This window comes from Hyperoodon ampullatus (assembly GCF_949752795.1).
Source record: "Hyperoodon ampullatus genome assembly, chromosome: 4".
Taxonomy (NCBI): domain Eukaryota; kingdom Metazoa; phylum Chordata; class Mammalia; order Artiodactyla; family Ziphiidae; genus Hyperoodon; species Hyperoodon ampullatus.
In genome coordinates this window covers 65161742-65175297 of record NC_136917.1, presented here as the reverse complement: position 1 = coordinate 65175297, position 13556 = coordinate 65161742, and the positions used below count along the sequence as shown (strand labels likewise).

Here is a 13556-nt window from a genome sequence, read left to right as displayed (position 1 = left end):
ATATCATCTGCAGAAACAATGACAAGTTGCTGTTTTTGTTCCCCTCATTTAGTCTTCATTTCTTTTTATTGTCTTGCTCAATTGTTAGGCATCTCCAGGACATTATTTTAGAGTAGCAATAATAAGAGGTATCTTTTGTTCTTAGCTTTAGGAGGAACACTTTTGTATATTTTAACATTAAATTTTGATGCTTGATGTGGCTATCTAATAGTCATTTTGTCTAATTAAGAAAATTTTCTGTTTTTCTCTTATTGAGGAGTTTTATCAAAACTCAGTGTTATAACATACTTTTTGACACCTATTGAGATAATTTTTTTCTTTTAATCTCTTAATGCAGTAAATTTTTTTTTTTTCCTGTTGTACTGTTCTTGGTTTCTTGGGATAAACACTATTTGGTCATGATACATTGTTTTTAACACCTTCAGTCCTAAATTTGATTTTATTTAGAATGTTTTTATCTATATTCATAAGCAAAATAGGCCTATACTTTTTTTTTCTCTCTTTTTACTTATGTTTCTCCTTGCTGTGTAATACTTTATATACTTGGGAGCTAGCTGCACCTTGAAGAATTGATAACATTCACTTATAAAACCGTCTGAGCCTGATGACTTTAAAGACGGCATTTTGACTGCCTTTTTAATTTTAATTATATTCAAGGACTGTTAATATCCTATTTTTCTCTGATCTTGAGCATATTACTAACTTGATTAAATCTCAGTTTTCTCCCCCCTCCTTGTTTTATTTTACTGAGAAATAATTAACATACATCACAGTATAAGTTTAAGGTATACAGAGTGATGGTTTGATATACACATATTATGAAATGATTACTATAGTAGGTTTAGTTAAAATCCATCATCTCCTATAGAAAAAATAAAAAGAAAGGAAAAACAATTTTTTTCCTTGTGATGAGAACTCTTAGGATCTACTTTCTTCACAACTTTCTTACATGTCATACAGCAGTGTTAAGTACAGTCATCATGTTGTACATTACATTCCTAGTACATATTTATCTTATAAGTGGAAGTTTGTACCTTTTGACCACCTTCATCCAATTTCCCCATCTCCCCATGCCCCCACCTCTGGTAATCACAGATCAGTCTCTTTTTCTATGAGTCTGGTGTTTTGTTTTATTTTTTTAAATTTATTTTAATTTTGGCTACGTTGGGTCTTCATTGCTGCATGCGGGCTTTCTCTAGTTGCGGTGAGCGGGGGCTACTCTTCATTGCGGTGGCTTCTCTTGTTGCGCAGCACGGGCTGTAGGTGCATGGGCTTCAGTAGTTGTGGCATGCAGATTCAGTAGTTGTGGCACGTGGGCTCTAGAGCACAGGCTCAGTAGTTGTGGTGCACAGGAGTTGCTCTGTGGCATGTAGGATCTTCCTGGATCAGGGATTGAACCCATGTCCCCTGCATTGGCAGGCGGATTCTTAACAACTGCACCACCAGGGAAGTCCCTGTTTTGTTTTTAAATTCCACATATAAGTGAGATCTTGTCTTCTTCTGTCTGACTTACTTCTTTTAACATAATGCCTTCAAGGTCCATCCACGTTGTCCCCAATGGTAGGACTTCCTTGTTTTTTATGGCTGAATAATATTCCATTGTATGTATGTATGTGTATGTGTGTATATAGAGATATGTTATAGATATAGATTTAGATATATATAGATATAGATACATATAGGTATATATCTCACATCTTCTTTATCCATTCATCCAACAATGGACACTTAGATTGTTTCCGTGTCTTAGCTATTGTAAACAATGCTGCTATGAGCACAGGGGTGCAGATAACTTTTCGAGATAGTGTCTTCATTTCCTTTGGATATATCCCCAGAAGTGGAATTGCTAGAGCATATGGTAGTTCTAGTTTTAATTTTTTTAGGAACCTCTATACTGTTTTCCACAGTGGCTGTACCAATTTACAGTCCATCCCACCAACAGTGCACAAGGGTTTCCCTTTCTCCATATTCATGCCATCATTTGTTATCTCTTGTTGGTGATGGCTGTTCTGAGAGGTGTGAGGTGATATCTCATTGTGGTTTTTGGTTTTTTTTTAAGATTATTTATTTATTTATTTATTTTATTTTGGTTGCATCAGGTCTTAGTTGCACCACACAGGATCTTTTGTTGCAGCACGATGGCTCTTCATTGTGGCGTGTGGGTTTTCTCTCTCTAGTTGTGGCACATGGGCTTAGTTGCCCTGCAGCATGTGGGATCTTAGTTCCCTGACCAGGGATTGAACCTGCGTCCCCTGCATTGTAAGGCGGATTCTTTCCATTGGACCACCAGGAAAGTCCCTCATTGTGGTTTTAATCTGCATTTCCCTAATGACTGTGAGCATCTTTTTTCATGTACCTGTTGGCCATTCGTATAACTTCTTTGGAAAAATGTCTATTCAGGTCTTTTGCCCATTTTTAAATTGGATTTTTTGTTTGTTTCCAAGTTGTATGGGTTCTTTATGGGCTTTGGACATTAACTCCTTATCAAATACATGGTTTTCAAATATTTTTTCCCATTCTAAAGGTTGTCTTTTCACTTTGTTGGCTTCTTTTGCTGTGCAAACACTTTTTAGTTTGATGTAGTCCCACTTGTTTATTTTTTGTTGCTTGTGCTGTAGGGTGTGATTCCCAAAGAATCATTACCAAGACCCATGTCAAGGAGCTTTCTTCTAGGAGCTTCACAGTTTCAGGTTTTACATTTAAGTCTTTGATCCATTTAGAGTTTATTTTTGTGAGTGGTGTAAAATAGGGATCAAGTTTCATTCTTTTACATGTGAATATCCAATTTTCCCAACACCATCATTGAAGAGACTGTCCTTTCTCCATTGAGTATTTTTGGCTCCCTTGTCAAATATTAATTTACCATATGTGCTTGGGTTAATTTCTGGGCTGACGATTGTGTTCTCTTGGTCTGTTTGTCTGTTTTTATGCCGGTACCATACTGGGTTTTTTTGTAAGTCTTTTTTGTTATATTGAAATATAGTTGATTTACAATGTTGTGTTAGTTTCAGGTGTACAGCAGTGATTCAGTTATACATATATATATTCTTTTACAGATTCTTTTTATATATACATAAATTTATTTATTTATTTGTTTGTTTGTTTTATTTTGGCTGCATTGGGTCTTTGTTGCTGTGTGCAGGCTTTCTCTAGTTGGCAGCGAGCGGGGGCCACTCCTTGTTGTGGTGCGCAGGCTCCTCATTTTGGTGGCTTCTCTTGTGGAGCATGGGCTCTAGGCACGCGAGCTTCAGCAGTTGTGGCACATGGGCTCAGTAGTTGTGGCTCGCGGGCTCTAGAGCACAGGCTTAGCAGTTGTGGCACGTGGACCTGGTTGCTCTGCGTCATGTAGGATCTTCCCAGACCAGGGCTCGAACCCATGACCCCTGCATTGGCAGGCGGATTCTTAACCACTGTGCCACCAGGGAAGCCCCTACAGATTCTTTTTCCTTATAGGTTATTACAAAATATTGAGTATAGCTCCCTGTGCTATACAGTAGGTCGTTGTGGTTCTCTGTATTGCATATAGCAGTGTGTATATGTTAATCCCATCATCCTAATTTATCCCTCCCCTCCCCCCTTCCCCTTTGGTAACCGTAAGTTTGTTTTCTACATCTGTGGGTCTTTTTCTGTTTTGTAAATAAGTTCATTTTAATCTGTTTTTTGTTTTTTCAGATTCCACATATAAGTGATATCATATGATATTTGTCATTCTTTGTCTGGCTTACTTCACTTGGTATGAAAATCTCTAGGTCTGTCTATGTTGCTGCAAATGGCATTATTTCATTCTTTTTATGGCTGAATAATGTTCCATTGTATATATGTACCACATCATCTTTATCCATTCCTTATCCATAGTGCTGCAGCAAACATTGGGGTGCATATATCTTTTCAAATTATGTTTTTCTCTGGATATATGCCCAGGAGTGGGATTGCTGGATCATATGGTAGTTCTATTTTTAGTTTTTTAAGGAACTTCCATACTGTTCTCCATAATGGTTGTACCAATTTACATTCCCACCAACAATGTACGAGGGTTCCCTTTTCTCCATGCCCTCTTCTGCATTTATTATTTGTAGACTTTGATGATGGCCATTCTGATCAGTGTGAGGTGATACATCATAGTATTGATTTGCATTTCTCTAATAATTAAGCGACCTTGAGCATCTTGGCTGTTGCGTTTTGGTCATCTATGTGTCTTCTTTGGAGAAATGTCTGTTTAGATCTTCCACCCATTTTTTGATTGGGTTGTTTGTTTTTCTGATACAGAACTGCATGAGCTGTGTGTATATTTTGGAGATTAATCCCTTGTTGGTCGCTTCATTTTTAAGTATTTTCTCCCATTCTGTGGGCTGTCTTTTCGTTTTATCGTTTCTTTTGCGTGCAAAAGCTCGTAAGTTTAATTAGGTGCCATTTGTTTATTTTTATTTTCATTACTCTAGGAGATGGATCCAAAAAGGTATTGCTGTGATTTTTTAAAAAAATTTTATTTATTATTTATTTTTGGCTGTGTTGGGTTTTTGTTGCTGTGCGCACACTTTCTCTAGTTGTGGGGAGTGGGGGCTACTCTCCGTTGCAGTGCACAGGCTTCTCATTGCAGTGGCTTCTCTTGTTGCAGAGCGTGGGCTCTAGGCATGCAGGCTTCCGTAGTTGCAGCACTTGGGCTCAGTGGTTGTGGCTCACAGGCTCTAGAGCGCAGGCTCAGTAGTTGTGGCGCATGGGCTTAATTGCTCCATGTCATGTGGGATCTTCCTGGACCAGGGATTGAACCCATGTCCCCTGCACTGGCAGGCAGATTCTTAACCACTGTGCCACCAGGGAAGCCCTGTGATTTATTTCAGAGTGTTCTGCCTGTGTTTTTCCTCTAGAAGTTTTATAGTATCTGGTCTTGCATTTAGGCCTTTGATCCATTTTGAGCTTATTTTTGTATATGGTGTTAGAGAATGTTCTAATTTCATTCTTTTACATGTAGCTGTCCAGTGTTCCCAGCACCACTTATTGAAGAGACTGTCTTTTCTCCATTGTATGTTCTTGCCTCCTTTGTCATAGATTGTCCATAGGTGTGTGGGAGTACCGTACTGTTTTAATTACTATAGCTTTATGGTATAGCTTGGAATCAGGAAGTGTGATACCTCCTGCTTTGTTGTTCTTTCTCAGTGTTTGTTTGGCTATTTGGGGTCTTTCATGGTTCCATATGAGTTTTAGGAGTGTTTTTTTTCTATTTCTGTAAAAAATGCCTTGGAATCTTGATATGGATTGCATTGTATCTATCGATGGCTTTGGGTAGTATTGACATTTTAACAATATTAATCCTTATAATCCATGAACATGAGATACCTTTCCTTTTTTAAATTTTTAATTTTTTTTTAATTTTTTGGCCCTGCTGTGTGTCTTGTGGGATCTTAGTTCCCTGACCAGGGATCGAACCCATGCCCTCAGCAGTGAAAGCACAGAGTCCTAACCACTGGAGTGCCAGGGAATTCCCGCCTTTCTGTTTATTTCTGCCTTCATTTTCTTTAATCAGGGTCTTGTAGTTTTCATAGTAGAGATCTTTCACCTCCTTAGTTAAATTTATTCCTAAGTACTTTATTGTTTTTGATGCTATTGTAAACAGGATTGATTTATTTCTTTTTTAGAAAATTCATTGTTAGAGAATCTGTTTTCTTAATGGTAAAATGGAGATAACCAAATCTAACTCTCAGTATTGTAGTAAGGATTAAATGAGATAAAATATGATTATTTAGCATAATTGTACCTTACATAAGGTAAATGCTCATCACTAGTAGCCACTTATCATTGTTATTCCTTCAAGTAGATTAATGCAGTTACTGTAATCATTGCACAGTGGGGTTGTAAGCTCCATATTAGCAGAGAGATAAGATACAAAGATAAGTGAATGGTCCAGCCAACAGTAGTGGGCATCCACTGTCTGCCATGATCGTTGGTGAGTCTGGATCCCTCAAAGGACTAGAGCTTTTTCCTGCATTGTTGTCTCTCAGCAGACCTACCCATGGGCGAGGATGTACCACCTCTGTTGTACCAGGGAGCTGTGGTGTAGGCTATGTGTGTGCACCTGGGACATCTGTGCCCCACCTGGAGCTTGTTCTCCACATTGAGAGTGCTTATTTATGTTGATTATGGAAGATTTTTAACTTGAATGGAAAGATGACATTTTTGAAAAGTCATTTGAAAAATCAAGATCGTAATGTATAAAGCTAAGCATTACATGATTGGTCTCAAGAACATTCTCTGAGGTTTGTTTTTTTTAAACAAATACTTAGAAGTTGTGTCTGTCTTTTTGACAGAAGTATAAAATCTGAGACTGAGATAGATGCATAAAATAGAAAATGGAGACTTGTTGCATTCTCATCAACAAGCAGAATATGTTTTTTTCTGGTTTTTATTACTTCACAATCCTTCATCTGATATTTAAAATGTATTTATGTTGAGTCATTTCTTTCTCTTTTGCTGGTAAACCGGAAGATCATGAAATGATTCTGCAGAGGCAGTAGTATTACATTCAGTTTCTTTTTTTGTATGTATCAGTTAAGAGACTTGTAAATGGAAGTATGTCCACCTCACATCCTTTGTATGGTAATGGCAGTGATGTTTGCCTTTTTGTGACTGGTGCAACATTTATTAATTCATAAACCCAGTTCCAAATAACCTAAGGGCTTTTTGACGAAAGGTGACTCTAGTAAGAACAGTGTTAGATTTTGACAGGCTACTTTTGTTTTTACAGACATTTCTTTTCTTCTTTTTAGTGTTTCGAAACTACTAGTATTTTAAGAGTGTTGTGGGGGCAGAGGGGTGCCATGGTCAAAGAAAGTTAATGCACATATTTGGAGTTAGGGTTTCTGAATCTTCAACTAGGAAGGGAAAATAAAAGTTTTGAGGCTCAGCTCAGCTTAAGCCTCTTTATCACCCTCTCTGAACCAACACTTCTGGTTGGTAAAAAGCTTACAGATCTGAGAAATAAAAGCAGCTTAAGAGGTTGACTTTGGTCAACCTTAATAATAATAGAAGAGAAAAAGGGCAGCAATTCCAGAGATTCACCTATTTTCCCATAGACTAAGGGACCCTGTACACCTCCTGTCCCCTCTTTAACTCACTGTCATCTGTTCAGCAGGGCTTCCTATAACCAGTTGTAGACAGTCCTTCCATTAAGCCTAAGAAATGTCTCCTAAAAAATTGTTTCAGAAGTTTTCACAGTATTTGAGCATTTAAGGGAGTGTTTGTCATATCATAGAGAGTGAAAATGGAGAAGGATAAGGACTCCAGAGTGCTAGAATTATATATGCCTGAGAGTTTGCCATACTAGCCAATAGCAAGGTTTTGGTTCTGTTTATTTTTTCTAGCTCTTACTATATTCTACTTTTATCATTGAGAATATTGGGGATTTTATCTCATGATATTACTTATTATATACATTATTAATACATTGCATATTTTTAAATAATACTGTTAAATTTATTGTTATAATGTTATCTTTAAAGTATCAATGGCTTTTTCCAGAGCAATAATGAAATTTCACAGTATGAAAATGGAAGAAATCAACAAAATTATTCGTGACCTTTGGCGAAGTACCTATCGTGGACAAGGTAATTAACATGGTGTATCATGAATGCTCTTTCTAAAGCCCTATATCCAGCTCTTGCCTCATAAGACTGCTCATCATGCCAGTATTACCTCTGGGCCTCTCTCTGAACATCTCTTTCCGATTTTCTAAGAATTCTTATCTTAGAATTCTTAGCAAGAAAAAAATGCAAAGTTTTCTATTCCAAAGCCTGACAGGACTTACAGATTTGGCCATGGTGCACATTATATTTAGTTGATGACGTAATAGGTTCTGTCGAAGTGCAGATAGGGATAAGCCAAAAATGTGATAAGAAGAAAACCATTAGGAAGAAACTCTTAATAGGGGAACTAAGAAAAAGCCACCTCTGAGACTGAGGGTTGGGGCATCTGGTTGCTTCTGGCCAGGAATCTTCATCACCAGAGAAAGAGTTTCCAAACCAGCCAGTGTTTTCCTCTGGTAATGTCAGCCTCACACGTTGCTTGTAACTTACTTTGATAAGGTTTGCAAGTGACAAAAGACTGCAGAGTGTAGGTTCCCCTAAAATCTTCTTCTTTCTGTGTCAGATATTGAATACATAGAAATTCGATCTGATGCCGATGAAAATGTATCAGCTTCTGATAAAAGGCGGAATTACAACTACCGAGTGGTGATGCTAAAGGGAGACACGCCCTTGGATATGCGAGGACGATGCAGTGCCGGACAAAAGGCAGGTATCTCAAGAGCCTAGGGAACCACCTGTACACAGAGAATTGACAAAGAGGAATCATTGTCAGTGCAGTGGAAGCACCCAAAGTTGCCCTTGAACGGTAGGAAGCTCCTTATAGCAGTCCTTGCTGCCATGTAAAGTGAATCAGGCTCAGTCACTCTCATTACACTCTCTCAATCCTAACCAGCATTTCCTGCAACATTATGTAAAGTAGGTTTTTAGAAGAGGGGCCTGAAACAGTCTCTCAGGATAGCCTAAATGTAAACCAAGAAGTTGAGGACCATTCATTGTTCCACAGCACTCCTTATGAGAATAAGGTTACTGGGTTATCAGTTATAGACACACCACTATTTTATGTGACACCAAGAAAGAAAAAATTCAATTGTAATTGTAAGATGCATCCTCATTTCAGAGAAGTCAAAGGGTGGGGGAAGGGTATGTTTTAGAATCAGTGACATACAGTATTAGCAAACCAGATCCTAGATTGAGCCAGATGAGGCACTACAATAAGTAAGAGTCTAATTGAGAAGGTAGCCTCATCATAGGTACAATAAGTAAGAGTCTAATTGAGAAGGTAGCCTCACCACCACTCCCAGCCTAGCCTTTGGGCCTGAGGACCATCTAAAAGAAGGGTCTGCCAGGGTCAAAGGCTTTGATACCCACAGGTGCCTCTGTCCCCACCACCACACACACAGGGACTCAGTGCTGGGCCAGACCATCTAGCTCTATGGGAAGCTCTGGGAGGATAGCCTGGGTTGGATATATAGAGCACAGAGGAATAAAGTTTCAAAGAGTTGGGAAAGTGGGACCTGCATCCTTGGGGTACGAGGCTGGGTTCTTTCACTGTGCACTGGTTTGTAAAAGATGTTAAAAAGGTTTTTGAGCTTCCTCCTTTCAGATTAGAAGCAGAACATTATACTTGATAACATCTCTGGACCCCTGATTTTCTTAACAAAATTTTATAGTTCCAGAAACGGATGCTCACATTATCAGAGTTACTTGCATAAAAGGTTTGCAATTTTTGCTTAAAGACACTCTATGCATGTATGCATTTTGTCATCAACCCGGACAGCTGATACCAATTAATAAGGCATCTGCAGATTATTATCTTAATCATAGTCTGCAAAAATGACAAATTTGTGATCTACAGTCAGTATCCCCTACTTGCATTGATGATTTTTTGTGGTAATTATGAATGAGAAAATAGTTTGAAACATGTCCGTTTGGATTAAACATACTTTCTGAACAAAAGCAGATTTCTTATAGCTACTCCAAATTATAAAAATTAATTAGCAGTAATTGCTTCCCTGGTGTTGGGTGACAGAATAGACAAATGGTTTGGTAGAGGTGGGCCAGGAGCTCCAGTCATACCCCACTCTGAGTGGGTCATGGTGCAGGTGGCAGCAGGAGAGAAGTGCCCATCCGCAGAGGGCCAGCGTCAGAGCAAAGCTATAAACTGCTCTGAAATCACTAACTCACTCACTGATGCTCCTTCACTCACAAATCGGGGTGGGTGGTGGTGGGGGGGCATTACAGCTCACACAGAAAGTAGTGTATACTTCCTAAACTAGTTCTTCACTCTTAATTCTTTGTCCCTTGTACCCTCAAATGGCTTCAGCGGTGGCCTAGTTTAGTATTAGGCTTCTATTAACCACAAAAGTGCCTCATAGTTTGGGTTGCTTGGATTTCCTACAGTCAAGCTTAAATAAAACCATACTTCTGTACTCCTGGTACTTTTTCCCCTCCCTTCCTTTCCCTCTCCCCCTCAGAATCATACACATAAACAGTTAAGTGTGGGTTAGAGCAGTGGTGCCTCTTTGGGAGCCATAGATCTCACAGAACATAGAGATTTAAAGATGTCTCTGAGAGAAAAGGTGTCTGGAAAATGTGTTATGTCTAAGTTTTCTAACAAATCTCATTATCAGGAAAATAGCCAGGTCATGAATTTTTAAGGTTGTTAATCTTATAGCATTATTAAAATTACTAGTTACAGATAAATGTTAATGCATTTCTGATTCAAGTCTGTAATTTGAAGTTTTGTTGTAGCTGATGTGAGGTGTTTGTGCAGGGTCAGCACTGCTTTTAGCATTGTATTTCATTGCAAATGATAGGATGAGATAATGCAAATGATAGTTCACCTTCTGGAATGGCATGAGCGTTTGGTCACAGTGCCAGGCTCTCCCAAACAAAAGAGCAGTGATTTACCTAAGGTCAGTGATCCTGTGACATTGCCCCACCTTTCCCTTCTAAAGACATTATGCCAGGCCTGCCTGCTTTTCTAAGGTGAATGAGAAAAATGTGCAGTGCAGCTAAGCTCTGGTGCTTTTGTTCCAGGTATTAGCCTCACTCATCATTCGCCTAGCCCTGGCTGAAACATTCTGCTTAAACTGTGGCATCCTTGCTTTGGATGAGCCAACGACAAATCTTGACCGAGAAAACATTGAATCTCTTGCACATGCTCTGGTTGAGTAAGTATCTCAAATTTGGGGCCAAGTTATGATAGTTTTTAAAGTAAGGTTAAGAGAATTCTATGATGAAAATCCTCTGCAGATGTGTCTTCCTTGAGGAAACTGGTTTTGCCAGACCTTAGGCTTTACCTGGATCGTAATTCTTCAGATGCTTAAAAAAAGAACTACATGGTGAACAGCCACCCCAGACACATCCTGCATCTCCCCAAGAGTGTTCATAGGGAAACCCATGGTGAGGGTCTCCTGGCTTTGTTTGGTTTTCCTGTAAACCCACCAGAGGGGCCCACATGTCCTGTACAGGAGTTAGCATTCCCTGCTAAAGCCTTTCTAGGTGGTAACGGTAGTGACAGTGGGTTTTAGACTATTTCCCCAGCTTCTCACATGTGTCAGCATCTATGAAGAATGACAGTGCTTACTCAAAAAGTGTATTAGTGGTGAAGTAGAATCCAGAGGGTAAAACTGCATACACTTTTCACCATAGTTCACCTGTGGTGGGTGCACGCTCTAGGGATGGGCAGCCCTTGCTTATGGGCTGTGCTGGCAGAGGAAAGGCACTTTCCGTGAGGTAGAGAAGCTATTTTGGGTACTTCTTGCTCCAGACAGACTCCTTCTAGCAGAGAAAACATTTCCTGTGTGATAGCCGGGATGGAGCCAGAAGGAGACTTGAGCAGCCACAGAGCCACCTTTCTCCAGCCATCTCTCAGTAGTCCCGTGTGACCAACAAGTAAGGGCTTGTGCTTTTGAAACCTAAGTGCATCCAGCTCCAGGCAAGGGATAAATAAGTGGTTAGGTAAAAGAAAAAGTCTTTCAAGTCTCAGATGTGTAACTAATTACCTCAGCACATAGATAAGGAGCAAAAATGTTCTCAGTACACCCACTCAGGCCCCCTGTGTGTCATACCAGTGATGCATCCAGTGACTGGTGGTGGCAGAATTCTAAGTAGACCCAGCTCCTAAGAAGGCAGTGGGGCTCACAGTGTTATTCCCCTTGCCTGTAGTCTGTCTTGTCTTTTTTTTTTTTTTTAATGTAATTTTCTTCCAGAGAAAACTAGTATCAGGTCAAGAAAACCCCAGGCAAAGGAATAATCAGACCCCTAAAGTTGAGCAGCACAGATATTAAGGAAAACTCAATTAAACATTTCCACCTGCTTTAAGAATAAACTAGATCATGTATTCTCACCAGTCTCTAAGCCAGACCTGAGTGAAGAGTCATGCATCCCCACTGTCTGGAGAGGAGACGGGACTGCTACCTGGCTGGGCTGAAGGCCTGGATCCACCACCACCACCCTCCCCACCGCCACTTCCTGCAGGGCTATCAGAGGTCCTCCCTGATACTCACACAGCACAGGAAAAACCTGGTCATCACACACAGCATACATTTATGTGTCTGGCAAGGTTCTCAGTGCTTTTTTCAAATAAAAGGAAGGGTTATGTATGTTCTTTAGTAATAAAATGTTATAAATATATTGTTTCAGGATAATAAAAAGTCGCTCACAGCAGCGTAACTTCCAGCTTCTGGTGATCACTCATGATGAAGATTTTGTGGAGCTCTTAGGGCGTTCTGAATATGTGGAGAAATTCTACAGGATTAAGAAGAACATTGATCAGTGCTCAGAGATCGTGAAATGCAATATTAGTTCCCTAGGATCTAATGTTCATTAAAAACATTCAAGATTTATATGCCTTAGAAACATGGGTCCTCAGCCAACTGCTTATTTCTGGTATTTAGTCAATATGAAAATATGTTCTTTCAAATGAGCCTTGTGTCTAGGGTTTTTAATGTCTGAGAGGTTCGAAAAATCATTAAAATTGTTTCACATGGAATTTGGACTGATTCCCTGAACTTCATCCCCCTCCAGGCAGCCTCTGACAGGCCTGTGGGGCTCAACAGCAGCACAGTTGGACTCAGCTTCCCTGCTTCCCTTCCTAGCACTGATGAAGGAGTCTATGGGATCTGAAGCTTCTTACTCACCTTTCACTTCTCAAAGCATTAGTGAGAAGCAGTTCCCTGCCTGGATACTTTATGGCTTGGGCATTTAAAAAGTCAGTGTTAAGTGTTACCTGTAAATTTATTTCTTTGGATATGGTTTAAAAAACTGCGTTATCAGTATTAATATCTGAAGATGACAGAAATGACTGAATATTAATATTTGGCTCTGCTCTTAACTTTATAAATCTGGGCAAGTGACCTCTCCCTCTCAGGGCCTCAGTTTCCCCAACTAAAATTTGAAGTAGTCGAATGGGGGCTTCAGGGTTTGAAAAGAACCTTAATTATCTAATTCAATACCCACTGTCTTCCCTCCCCACATATCCCTACTAGGTAGTCATCCAAACCTGGGCTCTTTCTAGAGGGAGGAAGTTCCCCACTGTGCACATCCACGTTTGGAAAGCTCTGCCCAAGAGCAAGGCCTCTCTTCACTTGGGGCCTGACCTGCATTCATGAAGGAGTCTGTAACTTTCCCATATGTCTGTGCTATTTATCAGTTTGGCCTTACCATGAATCCCCATTGCTCTCCAAGTATGCAACTCTGGTGTGGAAGGGAAGCAGAGCTCGCTCAATGTCAAGACTGGCTCCCCGTGGGATCCAAGCAGACCTGGAAAAGCAGGCCTCATTTTCATTCCAGATGTTGTTTCTAATAAGAGCCTAATCATACCCTTTCCCTGGAATTGCCAGCTGACAACTTGAAGCCTTTCACAAGCATTCCACACAGAATGCTACCAAGTGATGCACTTTTGAATTAGACTTTCAGAGTCAGTCTGTCAGTCATGTGGCACAATCACCAGGAGCCGAGAACCACTTGGCAACC

At 39.8% G+C, this 13556-nt stretch overlaps 1 protein-coding gene across 1 annotated transcript in view; it reads left to right on the top strand.

The window, feature by feature from the left end:
* Positions 1–12560, top strand: part of RAD50 (RAD50 double strand break repair protein) — a gene marked incomplete at its 5' end in the record, with an annotated part of 105479 nt that extends 92919 nt beyond the window's left edge. The window contains 4 exons of the mRNA XM_079702373.1: positions 7513–7598; positions 8140–8282; positions 10617–10750; positions 12225–12560. Coding sequence (XP_079558499.1) covers positions 7513–7598; positions 8140–8282; positions 10617–10750; positions 12225–12411 — 550 coding nt within the window. The 3' untranslated portion in view covers positions 12412–12560. The remainder of the gene's footprint in view (positions 1–7512; positions 7599–8139; positions 8283–10616; positions 10751–12224) is intronic.
* Between the last annotated feature and the right edge of the window lie 996 nt (positions 12561–13556).